Source organism: Ziziphus jujuba, chromosome 8, assembly GCF_031755915.1.
Source record: "Ziziphus jujuba cultivar Dongzao chromosome 8, ASM3175591v1".
Lineage (NCBI taxonomy): Eukaryota > Viridiplantae > Streptophyta > Magnoliopsida > Rosales > Rhamnaceae > Ziziphus > Ziziphus jujuba.
Window position 1 is genome coordinate 13,096,978 of NC_083386.1, and position 17,389 is coordinate 13,114,366.

A 17,389-nucleotide genomic window follows, 5' to 3' on the forward strand; every position below is an offset into this window, starting at 1 on the left:
TGGACTACCATCAAATCAAGAGGGAAAAGGTGAGCTTGCTATCCAAGGTAAGTCTTCTAATACTCAGGTTGTGTGGAAAGATTTTAATAAAACCAAGAGTGAAAAATTTGGTGCAAAAGCCGAGAGTGAGGGAGGTGAGATGTCATTGAGTGAGAAAGGAAAAGGAAGACAAGAAAGGAAGAATATAAATTTTTATCTTAGCTTTGGTGATGTTAATAAAGTAATTATGAATAAGAAATCATTGCTGACCATGAATTTTAAAAATACTTATTTAAAGATGTCTTTATTGCATAGAACTTTATCTGCATTGTTGAGAGCTTTACTTAGTGGCAATTTGAAAATTTGGGAAATATTGTTTGCTAACTTTAAAAAGTGTAATTTTTACCATAATGAGCATGTATTTTTGGATTTTATTGTAATAGTGTTTGACCCAGAAGAATTGGTTTGGTTGCACTTACGAAAGGAAAGGTTTCCTAAACAAAGAAAGTCAAAGCTCATGCCGCCTATGGATGGACTTTTTCAAGTTTTGAAGCCGAATAACAAGAATGCCTACAAGCTTGATTTACCGGGTGACTATAACATGAGTGCTGCCTTTAATGTTGCTGATTTAACTCCTTTTGCTGCAGGTGATGATCTTGATTTGAGGACAAATCCTTTTCAAGAGGAGGGGAATGATGTGATTCCGCCCGAGCCCGCTTAACCGATAACTCGCTGGGGTGCTGACTCGACATGGATGAAGACTAGCCCAATCACAAGAGATCAAATTAAGAGATTTAAGGAAAACCTGGGAGTATTTATACAGGGGGTAATCAATCTCAACAGAGCTTGTCCATACTTGAAGATACAAAGCGTATTCTAAGCATCCAAGTGGTGGAAGCCGATACAGACCCGGGTGACGATTTTGGTACATTTTTGGAGTCTGGGAAGCATGAAATGGTTCCAATGCTTTATGGGTTCAATACATATGCCTAAGAGGTCATGGAATCAAGTTAAAGCAGCCTCAAATGCAATCAAAAAGGGCTTGTACGGACAGCATCAACAATTTGGCCGAATTTGCTGTATTGCTTGCTGGCTTTACTGTATTTTACTGTATTAGCCTTTTCTTATTTTTCCAAGCATGGGCAACGTGTGGGACTTCATATTCAGCTTATTTGGCATCTTAAAAAGAATCTTGAAGCTGATTTGAAGCTCAAAGAGGTCAAAGATTGATCAAAGTCAACTTGATCAAAAGGCTAGCATTTTTAGTTTCCTAATTTGTTTTTACTTTTTGTTTTAGGAAACTACCATTACTTTTTGGTTTTTATTTATTTATTTTCTGGAAAAAATAACTTTAGGAAGGTTTTTATTTTATTCTTTCCACTTTAAATTAATTAATTCCTAATTTAGTATAAAGGAATTAATTAATCAAACTTAGATTAGGAAAGGAAGTATAGTTTCAGCCAACTAGGTTTCTTTATGTGTGGTGGTTGGTTTTCTTTATGTTCTAGGATTTTATTTCATGGCTTTGTAGCCTATTTAAAGGCTTATTTTTCAATAAGAATACAACGTTGATTTGATTAAGAAAATACTTGTGAGATTAATTATCTCTTTGTTCTTTGTGAACACCTAAAACACCATTAGAGAATTGGTTGTTTTAGCTTGACTTATCAATAGGTTTTCCATCCCCTATTGTGGCGTCTACATTATACCAAGGTTTCTAACCACAGGTTGGTTAGGGGTTGAGGTCATTCCATTAGAACTTGAACTTAATTAAAGATCCGGGCTAATATAATACGGGTTTAGGAGCAGGTCGTCCTAGGTTCGTATCAGGTTGTACGGACAGCTTCAAATTTGGCCTTTTTTACTGTATTTTGTGCTGGCTTTATTGTATTTTGCTGAGTTGGCTTTTTCTTCCTCTTCCAAGCATGGGCAACGTGTGGGACTTCATATTCAGATTATTTGGCATTCTACAAAGCATATTGAAGCTGATTTGGAGCTCAAATTGGTCAAAGATTGGTCAAAATCAACTTAGTCAAAAAGCTAGTATTTTAGTTTCCTAATTTGATTTTGACTTTTTGTTTTAGGAAATTAGTCTTTTATTTTGATTCTTATTTATTTATTTGCTGGAAAAATAAGTTTAGGAAAGTTATTATTTTAGTATTTCAATTGTAAATTAATTAGTTCGTAATTCAAAATAAAGGAATTAATTAATCCAAATTAGTTTAGGAAACTAAGAAAAATTAGGCACTTTCCTTTTCTCTACTTTCTTTTTCTCCACACTTTGAGTCTGGTTTTGAATTAATTTTTTTAAGGTTTTTACTTTGTAATCTTAGCCTATTTAAAGGATTATTGTCAATAAGAAATCAAGCTTGAATTTTATACAGAAAATTATTTATAAGATTGAATTCTCTTTGTTCTTTTGAACACCTAAAACACCATTAGTGAATGAGTGTTTTAGTTTGACTTATCAATAGACCTTCCATCACCTATTGTGGCGTCTTCATTATATACCAAGGTTTCTAATCACAGGTTGGTTAGGGGTCAAGGTGACCATTAGAACTTGAACATAATTAGATCCGGGCTAATATAATACGAGTTTAGGAGCAGGTCGTCCTAGATTCATATCACTGGATGTTTAATGGTTGCTAATCCCAATTTATCAACTACCAAATTTTTAATTACATTTGCACAACTTCCATTATCAACTATCATACTGCAAATGTTACCTTGAATTTCACATCGGGTGTGGAAGATATTTCTCTCTTTGAATTTGATCCTCATCTTTGTATACGGTTAGAACCCTCCTTGCTACTAAACTCAAATCAAACCTAGGTGCCTTGAGAATTTCGGATTCATCATATCCATCATCTTAAACTTCTTCATCATCATATTCGACTTCTCCTTCACTTTATTCACTTTCGGATTCTAGTTTGCCATTACCTTTCAGCACCATAATTCTTCCATTCGGGCATTGGCTAGTGATATGTCCTCATCCCTGGCACTTAAAACACACAATTTCATGAGTTCTAGAAGGTTTAGGATCATATTTACCTTCATTTTTGTGTGCTTAGACAAATTTGGTTTTGGACTCCCTTTTTGGCCGTGTGGTGCTTTCTTCTCTAGGTTTTGGTTTTTGTCTGCTTCAAAGGTGGGATTGCTTCTCCAAGCACTTGGATTTGATCTCCTGCTGTTTGAAACTCCTCCAAGCCATGTACTTGTGCATCTCTTCTTGAATTGATTCTCAAGTTTGATAGTCACATGCAACATCTCTTCTAATTCAACACATTGTTGCAATTCCAATTGATTAGCTATCTCACGATTCAACCCACCAAGAAACCGTGCCATAGTTGCTTCTCTTTCTTCATTCATGCTCAATCTCATCATGAGCATCTCCATCTCCTTGTAATAATCCTCCATACACCTACTATCTTGTGATAATGATTGGAGTCTTTGATGTAGCAACCTATGGTAATGAGTCGGTACAAATCGCTTCCTCATGGCTCCTTTCATTTGTCGCCAAGTAGTAATCAATTCATCTCCTACTCTCCTTCGGATATTTTGCTCATTAGACCACCATTGAAGTGCATAATGTCCAAATTCCATTGCTGTCACTTTTACCTTCTTAGTCTCTGAATAGTTGTGACAATCAAAGATCATCTCCATAAGCTCCTGCCACTCTAAGTAGTCTTTTGGATCACTTTTCCCCATGAAAGGCGATATGTTGACCTTGATATTTTCAAGATTATCATCTTCTTCCCTTGCTGGTCTTCCACGGTTTTACCTTCCTTGATAAGCAAAAACTTCATCAAATTCATCCTCTAAATTATCTCCAAAATTACCTTCCCCAAATTCCTCTCTAGGTCATCCTCGACCTCCATGAAATTCTTGTCTCAAATTCGGCCCACCTTTTGAAGTCTTTGATATGTCCATCCTTTGATCTATATGATCAAATCGAGCATTCATCCACTGTAATTGCTCCAAGATGGCCTTCATGTCCATGTGTTCATCTTCGCTCCTTGAAACTCAGGAATCACCCTTGACTCCTATAGATTCCTCTTCATTAATTTTAATGATGGATCTCCTTTTCTCACCCTTAAATCTGCCACGTTAGTTTGAATAACACAAAAATAAAATAGAACCTCACCAAATTCACTCCCGTACATGTTTCACTCAAACAAGGTCTCAACACTTGTGTTTACACACTAGTTTCGGCTTTTGACCCTCTTTTAAGCTCACATACTTTTGCCTTTTTCCACTCAAAGAATTAACTCAAAGTTCTAATTAAAACACCCACAAAACAGAAATTAGATTAAAAGTATATTTTAATTAATCTTATCAACAAAACAGTAGCAAAAAGCAAGCAATACCGAGTGAATTTTTAAACACATAATTCTCATCTTTCTAAGCAAAAATAAGGCAATTTAACAAAGGAAATTTCGGAATCAATAAGAAGTGGACCAGATGTTAAGAAATTAAGAGTTCAAGGATAAAATTTAGAAAAAGAAATTCAAACACGAACAAGAATCAAATCGAACAAAAATATAGGATAGTTGTTGGTTGTTCTTTGTAATTCAAGTTTTGTATCAACTCAGCAGCTCCAACAAATTTCCAGCAAACAAATTCAAATTCCAAATTCAACAAACAAAAACCCGGCCTTCCAATTTTTTTTTTTTTTTTATACTCAGCTTTTTCTTCTTCTTTCTTTATTTTCTTTTAACTCATAAAATATAATCTCAACTGCAGTATAAATAATTAACAACTAAATTGCAATTCCAACACCAAATAACTACCAAACCCGAGACCACTCAATGCAAAGTTTGCAAAATTTGTGAATTTTGTATTTGTTGCCACAAAAACACTTCTTTTCTTTCTTTCTTTTTTTTAATATATGAATGCAAATATTTAAGATCAAAAAAAGCAAAGAAAAATCAACAATAAACTAAATTACTAAGAACAAAGATGAAAACAACCAATGAACTAGGAAACAAAAAATACGGTAAAACAAGGAAATCCTAATTTAATTAGGAATGAATTTTTTTTTTTTGTTATTTGTATAAGATGCAGAACGTGTATGTTGATAGAAGCAACCTTAACCTAATGCTAAAATTGTAGATTAATACAAAACAAAATAAAACAAATAAGATAGATAAAACCTGAACAAAATCTTGGCTCTGATACCAAATTATATGAACCTAGGTCGACTTGCACTTAAACCCGTATTATATTAGCTGGATCTCAATTAAGTTCAAGTTCTTATAGAAACCTTAACTCCTAACCAACCTGTGATTAGAAACCTTGGTATAATGAAGACTCCACAATAGGTGATTGTTATCCTATTGATAAGTCCAAACTAAAACACTCACTTTCTAATGGTGTTTTAGGTATTCAAAGAGAACAAAGAGAAATCTATCTTGCAGTTAATTTTCTGAATAATATTGAAGGTGTGTTCTTCCTAAAAAATAATCCCTTAAATAGGCTAGAGTCACAAAATAATAAAACCCTAAAAACCTAGGACAAAACCGGCCAAAAAGATTGGGAAACCAAGCTTGGCCGAATTTTCTCTCTCCTTTCCTAATCTAATTTTGATTAATTAATTTCTTTATTTTGAATTAGGAATTAATTAATTGACAATGAAAATAATAAAATAATAACTTTCCTAAGTTCATTTTTCCAGCAAATAAATAAATAGAAACCAAATAAAAGATTAATTTCCTAAAACAAAAAGTAAAATAAAATTAGGAAACTATTTGACTATCTTTTTAACTAAGCTATCTTTGACCAATCTTTGACTAATTTAACCTCTAAATCAGCTTCCATATGCCTTTTATGATTCCAAATAGGATGATCATTGAGTCCCACATGTGGCCTTTGATTGGAACAAAGAGAAAATGCCAACTCAGCAAAATACAGTAAAGCTAGCAACAAAATCCAATAAAATTGGCCACTTTCTCTTCCATGCACACAAGCCTTTTTTGATTGCCTTTGAAGCTGCATTAACTTGATTCCATGACCTCTTAATGATGTTCGTTGGGTCCATAAAGTGTTGGAACCATTTCTTGCTGCTCGGAGTCCATATTTGCAGGAAAACAGCTACCTGGGTTCGTATTGGCCTCCATCACTCGGATGCTTAAAACGGGCTTTGTATCTTCAGGTATTGATAATATCGTTTGAGAATGGATTGCTCCCTGTATAAAGATAGCTAGGTTGTCCTTGAATCTCTTGGCTTGAGCTCTAGTGATCGGCCCGATCTTCATCCGTATTGGGTCAGCACCCCAATGGGTTGTCGGTTGTGCAGGTTCAGGTGGATTCTCATCAAGTGGCTCCACAGATCCTAGGCAATGTTTGGATGAGGATGAGATCACATTAGCTAGTTTTATACTAGAGGGAAATGCAAAGAAGTGGTGGACATATGAAAGAACTAGGAGACATCACACTTGGACATAGTTCAAGACTACATTTCACACCGAGTTTTGTCCTCCAACCTTTGTTAAGATTAAAGGGTTAAAGTTGATACACACACTCATGGTTTAGGACATTAGACAGTGAGCAATGGTAGTGGCCGTTTATAGAGATCCGCAGGCTGAGATAGCTTCTGCTATGCATGTAGCTTATGTGGCAATTTTCATAATGAACCATGGTAGTGGAATGGATCATGCTTTCATTACATGCAGTCAGAACGCTTTAAAAAAGAATTTCCTCTACCGAGGACATGGTCAGGCTAGAGCCTTAAAATTGGGTGCACAATTTCAGCAGACTGATTGGTACAAAGTATATGATACATAGATAGGCCAGACTCTACGAGGTTCTACCTACACTGCACAACGGTTTTCACCCACAGCTAGAGGAGGAGGTCAGAGGGGACGACCACTTACAAGAGGCCAAGTGTATGCTATGATCAATTAGGAGGCACAGATCACCCTGTTTTATGACAGAGACATTATCTATGTTTGGTAGTGATGGACATATTTATTAGCTCAAGGACCACACACTCTTTTGTTTTGTGTGTATATGTTGCATAAGTTGGGATGACTCTGGTTACTTTAGGATGTCACTTTGAAATTTCCACCTCCACAAAAAGGTTCATTTAACCTAGTCAAATGTTAGAATTTGGTATAGACCAAGTTTGATTTATGCATTTTAGTGATTTTGTGTAGGACAACTTGTTGAGAATTAAGCTGTAAATTTCATAAGTTGGTTTTGTGGCGTCTACTTTTGGGTGATGATTTTAGATCTTGGTTTTGATATTTTCTTTTCTTGGAGATTGAGGGTTTTATGTTGGTGATGTTTTGTGGATATATGGTAGTTAATATACTTGATGATAACTTGACCTTATAAGGAATATGATTTTGGGGGCGTAGCTAGAACATAAGAAAGTGATTAATGTTTCCTTATGGTTTGAGGATCTAGTAGTTAGTTTATAGTATTTGGTTGTGATATTAGAATTAAGATTTAAATTTCTTTATTGCTTGAGGTATAAATTCTTGGAGTTCATTTGAAATTGGAAGAATTTAGGGTTTCTCAAGAATGATATTTGGGATGTTGAGAGATTCGGACTTGATCTTATGGATTCTTACTCTTTGGTGCTGACAATCTTGAGAATTATGTTGTGTTCTATAAGCAATCTAAGGCCCTCCATTAGAATGAGTATGAGAATTTCTTTTTCATCACTTTAACAAATTTGGTGAAAATAAAGATGTTTGACGAGGTTAAGAAATTTGGATAATCAATTAGGAGAGCATGGATCTTATAATTGCAGGTATTAGGAGTGTAATTGGAGGCAAAAAGAACAATCTCAGTTTTAATTTTAAGACACTAGCATTGGTTTGAAAAGATTAGATTTAAGTTTTAAACTTTTTTTTTATGAATTGATGGATGGATTTTTTAGAAAATTATGAGTTGTTGTTAATGCTTCTAGGCAGTTGAAGAAGCACGGGCTAAATTATCTGACTAATGACTTAGAGAATACTATGGTAATCTTTTCATTGAAAACTTGGAGGCATTACTTGTATAAAGCTACTTGTCAGATCTTTACCAGGCATAAAAGGTTTAAGTATTTATTTGCTCGGAAGGAGTTGAATTTAAGGTAAAGGAGATGGATGGAGTTGCTTAAGGATTACGATTGCATTATTGACTATCATCCAAGCAAGCCAAATGTGGTGGTTGATGCATTAAGTAGGAAGTCTACAGGCTCATTAACTTATGTACAGACAGTACAGCCTCTTTTGATGGTTGAGTTACGAGAGTTGGATGTTAATTTGTGGATCCATACTTCAGGAGCACTTTTGCTAGCTCCTGATTACGATTGATACTTATGGATTGTGTTCTTGAGGCTCAATTTAAAGACCCTTACTTAATGAGCATGAGAATGAGAGTTAAACAAGGGAGAAAATTAGATTTCGCTATTAGAGGCGATGGAGCCTTGGTGATTGGTTCTAGACATTGTTTTCCAACTAATGAAAAGCTAAAAAGTTAAATACTGGAAGAAGCCCATAATTCTGCCCATGCTATGTACCCTGGTAGTACTAAGATGTACCATATCTTGAAAGAGTATTATTGGTGGGCAGGGACAAAAAGAGAAGTTATTGAATATATATTCAAGTGTTTCATTTGCCAACAAGTGAAGGCAGAGAGACAAAAGCCTTCTGGACTTATATAACCTTTACCTATCCCCAAATGGAAATGGGATACCGGTATGAATCATATAGTGAGTTAAATGGGGTACCGGTATCCATTGTAACTGACAGAGACCCATGGTTCACTTCTTGGTTTTGATAGAGATTAATGAAGGAGCTAGGTGTCAAGTTAAATTTGAGTATAGCTTTTCACCCCCAAACCGATGGACAATTTGAAAAGACTATTCAGACCTTAGAGGACATGTTGAGGTCATGTGTATTACAGCTTAAGGGAAATTGGAATGAGTATCTACCTTTGGTAGAGTTCGCCTACAATAACAGTTGTCACTTGAGCATTCAGATGTCACCTTATGAGGCATTATATGGGAAATAATGTTGGACACCATTATGTTGGAATGAGATAGGTGAAAGGAAACGTCTAGGTCCTGAGATTATATAAGCGACAGTGGACAAGGTTAATATTATATAGGCCAGGTTGAAAGTAGCGCAAGATAGGTGAAAGAGCTACGCGGTTATGCATAGGAAGGATTTCAAGATCGAGGATGGTGATCGGGTATAAATGAAACTCTTTCCTTGGAAGGCCGTAGTACACTTTGGAAAGTTAGGGAAGCTAAGTCTTTGTTATATTAGACCGTATGAGATAGTTGAGAAGATAGGTCTAGTGGCTTATAGGTTAGACTTGCCGAAGGAGCTTTCTCAAGTCCATGATGTGTTCCACATCTCCACGCTCTGCAAGTATATCTTAGACCCATCGCATGTGTTGGAGACACCAGAGTTTGAGTTGAGGGATGAACTATCCTATGAGGAGCAGCCAGTGCAAATTATGAATAGGGAAGAGAAAAGGCTTCGCAACAAGACCATACCCTTAGTGAAGATTCTTTGGTGAAATCCCCTAGTCGAGGAGGCAACTTAGGAGCGAGAGGATCAAATGCGGAGTCAGTATCCTCACCTCTTTCAAAACTAAGGTACGAATTTTGTGGATGAAAATTTTTTAAGGGGGGTAGGTTGTAATGACCCGTACCAAAATACCCCTATTGAACAAGTTTGACCAAATTTGACCATGTTTGACCAAGTTGACTATATATGGGTCCCAGGTTGACTTTTTCTATGGTTAAGATTTGGGTTTGATCATTACATCAATGTGTAGATCTCATCAATACAAGTTTATAAACTGATAGCACGCCAAATTCTTAGTTATGGATAAAAAGTTATGGTTTTGAGAGGTTTTAAACATTAGTTTTATATCAGTGTCCAAACCAGTCTCAAGTTTTTGTCTGTTAGTGACCCAAGGCTCTATATAAATATTGGGAAGCGTGCCCACAAGGAAATAAGTCCTAAAATACCAATTTTATCTTCCAAACCTGATAAATTTCTCTCCAAACCACGAATCCGAACTGGGTCATTTTGAACTCGTTTTACTCACAACCGGGTCATTGCCCTTTTTTCCAAATCCAGCCACCATCATGAACCATGTGCCAGCCACCATTGTTATCCACCTCGGGAGACCATGCCAGCCAAATTTCAGGCTAAACCACCAACCGACGCGTCGGGATTGGCCGTTCAAAATCGGCGGCGACTGTTTGGCATTTTCTGACCGTTTGGTCATTTTTGGCCATTCCAGGCCATCCCATACACCTTTCCCCCCATTTTTGGACCCTCTAAACTCATTTCCGTGCTCTGTTTTCCAAGATTCCTCACCGTTTGAAGGATACATCAACATGGAATTTAGCCGAGTTTTACGATAAGTTTTTTGCCACCGGTGACACTTTTGCACCGAGGTGAGTACACCATTGCATTCCTTATCTCTTGGGCTTTCCATTGATATAAAGTTTGTGAATTTTGGAGGTCGTTTGATAACTTTTCCATTTTTAGATTAATTATTTAAATACCGGATAAATTTGGACTGTGTTTGGACAAAATTGGTCAAATTAGACCAAATTAAAGTTAGATTAGTGAATTAGGACCCATTTGAAGGTTCAATTTTTAAAGATTAGCCTTTGGGTGAAAAGCCCCAATTTTGGATACCGAATCCTAAGGGTACGCAATATAATTGGACTGGTTAGTGTCCAATTTGCGTAATTTTATAGTTGCACAAATTATTTTAAGACATTTGGTGTTCACAAATGTCTTTGATTTAGTTATTGGAACCTAAGAAATATTTTATTATATTACAAGCACTCGAGTTGAGTCTGGAGGCAATCCTGCAAGAAGGTAGGAGTGAGCATCTATAGTACAGTGAATGATTATATCATTTTAAAATGTTTGGGGCATATAGTATAATATATATATATATATATATACATATGGTTTAAATATTTTACATATATACCATTTGATTGACCTGTTTGTTTTATGCATATATAAATATCTGCTTTTATATATATGTGTTATCATTTTATGTGACTTTTGATAATATTTTAAATAGTTTCCAATTCTAATGAGTTCATAAATGGACTTGTGGTATTTAAATATCCTGGTATCTGAATTGAGATTTTGAATCATTTTGGAAAATAATTGATCTGAGAAAACAGATTGAAAATTATATGATTTTAAGCATGTTCAAATATTTTACAATTTTATTCCTTAAAATTGGTTTATTGTGATATTTATTTCACTGTGGTGTTTCTGGTTTTAGCATGAAATGATGATTTGAAAATTTTGAAATATTTAAATAAGCAGTTGAGTTTGAATATTAAATTATGATTTATGATACATTATTGTTTGGAAAAGTATGATCTCATAATATTGTTTTACGGATACTATATTGTTTATTTTTAATTGATGTACCATATAGTACCAGTGTTTCTTATCAGTATTATATTATAGCTCAGGTTTGCCATGGTGCTATTAGGTTGGGTTCATCCCGACGGTTTATTATTGTCACGGGCCATGAGGTTGGGTACATCGCAACAGTTTACTATTTCCATGATACCTTTCATACATTAAGGGTCGTGAGGTGGGTTTATCCCATGATTTATGGTTTGGTATATCGTATGGTACATTGTAAATGTTCTGAGTATATTGTTGGTTTTCCAATATTGTGGTTATTTCCGCACTTTCATAATTATTTTGTGAAATTGTGTTTATAATATTTTATGCTAAATATTTATATCATGATTAAAATTTTTTATAATATTATAATGATTATTCGCTTTATACTATTTGAGCATCAGTTTTATGATATTGACTCAGTGTACAAGTTTGGGTTTTATAAAATTATTTTTAAATGGGAAACTTCTTAATAAAGTGGAACGAGATGTCTTGAGAGCAAGTTTTACAGAAATAAAGTATTATTTTCTTATTACACTATGCCACTCACTAAGATATCTTATCTTACATTTTATTTGATTTAAATTCGTTCCCCTAGATCCAGGAAGTTAGCTGGCAGTTTACCTCATGCACCGCTTGTTATTTCGTGCTTTCCACTACAACAGCAATACTTGTCTTTCTCTATTTATCTTTATCTTTTGAGACGTATTTGTATCAGTTGTTCTTCTACATTTTATAAATACTCTTAGAATGCTCTAAACTAGATATTGGACATAGTATTGACCGTATTATATATGTGTAGTTATGCTGTTGTGGTTTTATCTTTTTATCGAGATATTATATGATATTGTTTGTGTTCGTTTATCTACTCTTTAAGTGGGATTCCATTGGATATTATTTAAGGATTGTCTAATGGGACCTCACCAGGTGGGACCACCCGAGAGATCCTAGGAGGGTTCCCGGGATGAGTTCTATCACCGACGATGCTGAGCCCAATAGAAGTTAGTAGCGTGTTCCTCATCCTTTTAGCTTTCTATTGGTACCTTGTTCATAAATTATGGGTGTATTTGAAAAGTTGCCATTTTTGAGTAAATTTTGTATCTAATGTAATAATTGTGTTAAATTGTATATGTATGTACATAATTATGTATAAATATGTGCATGTATATTTGTAATGCATATTCTTGTGTATATATATATATATATATATGCATAAATATATATGGATACTCCTTTGGCATGTGTGTAGATACTTATATTTATATATATATATATATATTTGTTAAAAGAATTGTCCATATATACATGAGTACCTATGTATGTATGTGAACATATGTAATTATGTATTTGTACATTATTTGTATATATATATACGTATATATATATGTATTTATAAATATGTATATGAGCATGTATATATTTGTTAAAAGGATTTTGTTATGTATATAGATAAATATATATATATATATATATATATTTTTGCGTAAAAGATGAGTTTACACATATTTTTGTTATTTAGAATTTTGAAAAATATTATGTATGTTCTAAATTTTGAGAATTGTTGTTGATTTTACTATGCTATTTATGTGAGTTGAATATATTTGTTATATAAAATGTATTATATGGTTTTGGAGAAATTATTTGTGATTATTTATTGCTGAAAGTATTATTAAATTTTATTGTTATATTTATTTTGCATAATAAAATGTATTTGTGTTAAATTAAGTTATATATAAATTTTATGTGATACAATATAATTTTGCGTAAATAAATTTTAAGGATTTAAGAAAAATAATAACTTTTAGTGTCAAAACCCATCTATGATTTTTTTACCGGAACTCTAAAAAAGTCATGATCCCAAGGAAATCCCTACCGAACAGTCTTACAGAAAATCCATAGCATCTCCCCTAAAGGATGAGCATGCACCAAAAATTTCCTACACAAAAACACACTCCTATATCATACCACCTTATTCCTCTCACCTTACTATAAGAGATTTCACAAATTTGCAGGAGTTCTATAAAAATAGTACAGGGATATAAACTCAAGGAATAATTTTAATAAAACATAAATACGTTTATAATTCATGTCCGTCCACACCACCCACTTAGTACAGTCCTACATTTCTGTACTGCTTATGAACACACCAATGCATAATCTAAATAGGAGGGTAATAAAATAATAATAATAAGAGTAATATTAATAACAATAATAGTAAAACTTGTCCGAAGGCTACCACACTTGCCTAAAGGTTCACTATACACTATACTTGCCTACCCTCTCTCAACACAGCTCACAAGGACGACAATGAATATAACTTGCATACTGATCTAAACCATAATAAACAACCATCCTGTGGTCAAGGAGTGCGACAGCTGATGCCCACTGTGTGAAATACTTGTCTCAGATCCATGGCTCTCATAGGATATCCATAATATAATAACGAATCATCCTACGGCCTAGGAGGGGGGCAACTGATGCTCACTGTACAAATATACTTGCCAACCCTCAGGTTCATAGCTTCCATAGGACGGCCATACATTCTTGCGTATTAACAACATATACAATACAGAACACCAGTACTGTATGGTGCATTTAAAAGCTATAAAATTTTACGATGTTATAAATACCAAAATTTAATAAAATACAACCGTGTTCGTACATTTTTACTAAATCCATAAAATTCCATATTTCTTTTTAAACTATCGCATAAATCCAACAATTTTAATTAAAATTAATTACCACCAAAATAATTTAAATTTCACAAATATTCAAATTCACATATTAAGCCACATAAAATTCACATATAATTTAATTTCACATAAATACATTTTATCATACAAAATAAATATAACAATAAATTCAACAATAAATAAACACAATTAATTTCTCCAAACCATATAATAAATATTATATAACAAATATATTTAAATCATATAAAATAGCATAATAAAATTAAATAATGATTTTCTTAATTTTTATACATAATACCTTTCAAAATGTTAAATAACACAAAATATACATTCACACACATACACATATGTACAACCTTTCAGCAAGTATGTACACACACTCACACACACATATATATACATATATATACGCATACATATATATACACAAATATGTCAGGACCCGTCCAGAATTCCTTCCCCGGAACCCTAGACAGCCCTGATCCCGGAATCTCCTCTCGTACTCGGTCACTGTCATGTTCCCCTGTCGCAGTTCCTCGAACTCTCTCCTTCTTGCCTCACGATAGGCAGGAGGACAAAACTCAGTAGAGAAGGCAATCTTGAACTGATCCCACGTATGCCTTCTGCGGGTCTTCTCCATCTGCCACCACTTCCGGGCGTCTCCCTCTAACATGAACCCAGAAATCCTCACCATATCTTCATCGGGGCACTGCATCCCCTCTTCCAAGATTTTCTCCATGCTGGATAGCCACTTCAAGGCTGCTGCTGGGCCTTGGCTCCCATCGAACTCCACGGCTCCTAAACGTCGAGCTTGATCCACAGATCGATTACTAGAGCTTGAACCCCCTAAGGCTCTAGTTAGTTGAGAGACCAGATTTCTAAGGCTAGAACGACTTCCGGAACTCTCAGCAGAGCGTTCCCGAGTCCTACGTGTGTCCCGCCGACTCATCGTAGTAGATTATGAGGAAACAAACAAGAGTTGAGAAACAGGGACACTTAAGCACGATTACGAAAGGAAGGAATTTACGGATGGGCTGTACAGCAATGCACAGTCCCTTAGGATTACAAGAACCTATGCTCTGATACCAACTGTCAGGACCCGTCCAGAATTCCTTCCCCGGAACCCTAGACAGCCCTGATCCCAGGGAAACCCTACCGGACCCTCCAAAGGAAAATCCGACAGAGCCTCCCCTAAGGGATTTACTTACCACAAATTACCTGCACTGAAAACACACTTCTAAAAACATCCCCTTATTCCTCCCACAAACTACAAACTGATTCCACAAATTCCAGCACTTCTCAAAGCAACAACAGTCCAGTGCATAAATAAGACAGAAGTATTCCAATAGTATACAGAGCTTTAAGAAGTGCTAAACAACAGAAATACAACAAGGCTGAAAAGAAATAATACACTGAAATGAAAGAGTACAAAGAAACTTCTCGAAACACAACAGCAGCGGAAAACTTGGTTCGCTCCGGAAGAACGTCTACCACCACTTGCACCTAAGGGAACGGAATTTAAGAGTGTGAGATGCTAATCATCTCCGTGAGTAACCCGAACTACTGAACACCTTTTAATGATAATAATAAAATAATAACAATTAAGGAGTGGAACAAATACCAACAATTAATAATAAATAATAATAACCTTTGGAAAATAATGATTTCCCTCAAAACTCTCACCAATCGCTCCGTTTGAAATGTTCCCTTTTTAAAACCTTTTCGCAAAACCCAATGTGCATACCTCCCAAAAACCAAGGGATTAAATAATTTAACAAACAACAATTAAATAAATAAATACCCCAAATATAATAAAAATGTAATAAATTATAATAAATAATTTTAGAACACCTTTGGGGTTTAAAACACTATTTGCAATTTACACCGACAATTACACCTGACGCACCACACCATATACCGGTGATGCCCTCCGATACCCAGCGTCCCGAGGTACCGACTGGCGGGAGGTTAAAGAGAGAAACCTGCAGCGGTCACTTCGGCGTCCCGACAGTACCAACTGCTAAAAAAACCATCACCCGGCCAAGGAGGGGGGCGGCTGTGCGCAACAATAACCTTGCCTGCCCACGGTCCAATGGCAACTCACGGGTGAAGTAATAACCGCACGCTAAACCATATAATAACCGCGTGCTAAACCACGTGTCCATACACCATACACCAGAACACCAATACTGTATGAGTGCGTCTAAAAATAAACATAAACAACCAACCGTACCGTTTTTTTCAAAAACCACCGTGGGAAGTATACCAAATTTTCACAAAACACCATCCCACATATTTTATTTAATAACCCGGTACGAAAACATCAATAACAGATAAAACCATACCTTTTCTCGTAATACGAGATTCAATAATTGAAATACCGCGGGCATAATTTATAAAATTAAACCACCAACTTAAACAAATATTTTCATAAAATATTTAACCCAATTATGCCCGAGAAATCACATTTGAAACCACGTAAAATTAATACCGAAACATACCTTGCTCATGCATAACAAATAAATTAAATTAAACCGCATTAAAACCATAATTCAACCACACCACATGAGCACAATTTAAATAATAAATTAAATACCAATTAAATTTAATTAATTGTTCAAAATAATTTTTGAAGGTGGGTCACTCACCTGGAGAGCGCAAATCAACTAAGATCCTCCTCGGGATCCACTCCACTACTCGCGCGTGCACCTAAACAACCACAGTGCACAAACCAAAAATATTAATATTTTATTCGGGTAATTCCCAAATGGATACCCGGGGAGCGAACACCAAGCAACATCTAAGGGTTACGAGTTATATACCGAATCGAAGCTCGCGTGATGAGGATCACGGATTCGGTCTTACTTTCCGGTGATCGAACCCGACGGGGTCGGAATCTCGCCGGAAAGCTTTTCGAGTTTCGGCTCCGCAATTCTCCCAAACCGTCGCGAATTGGCGGAAACGGAAGTCGGATTTGGGTTCAGGAGGTCGAACACTGCGGACTGGAGCTGGCCGGAATTTTCGGGTACTCGCCGGAACAGTAATTTCCGGCGGGCCGCCACGTCACCGGCAACGGTCACCGGAACAGTATTTTCCGACGGTGGCCGTTTGCTGTGAAATTTTGCAGATTTGTAGATCGTGAGGAGAGCAATCCAACGGGACCGACGGTGAGCAAAATGGAGGTCGGACGGCGGAGAAATCACCGTTTGAAGATTTTCGACCCCTCGCCGGAAAACGCTCCGATCCCGGCGCGTCGGTGGTCCGATGGCCGTGATTTTTGGTGGGTAGGCCGGACTTGAGGAGAGGATCAAGGCT

The 17,389-nt window shown here is 35.6% G+C and overlaps 1 protein-coding gene and 1 long non-coding RNA gene across 2 annotated transcripts; one reads left to right on the plus strand and one right to left on the minus strand.

Annotated features, from left to right (window-relative positions):
* The first annotated feature begins 9,171 nt into the window (after positions 1-9,171).
* On the plus strand, positions 9,172-9,498 carry LOC125421550 (uncharacterized). The gene has a single exon (XM_048470756.1). It carries the CDS (start codon positions 9,172-9,174, stop codon positions 9,496-9,498), a length of 327 nt encoding a protein of 108 aa, XP_048326713.1.
* Positions 9,499-15,444: 5,946 nt separating this feature from the next.
* Positions 15,445-17,179, minus strand: LOC132804960 (uncharacterized). The gene is made up of 3 exons (XR_009640292.1): positions 16,897-17,179; positions 16,723-16,783; positions 15,445-15,577 (listed from the first exon to the last, which is right to left on the minus strand). It is a non-coding gene; the product is annotated as an uncharacterized LOC132804960 (long non-coding RNA).
* Between the last annotated feature and the right edge of the window lie 210 nt (positions 17,180-17,389).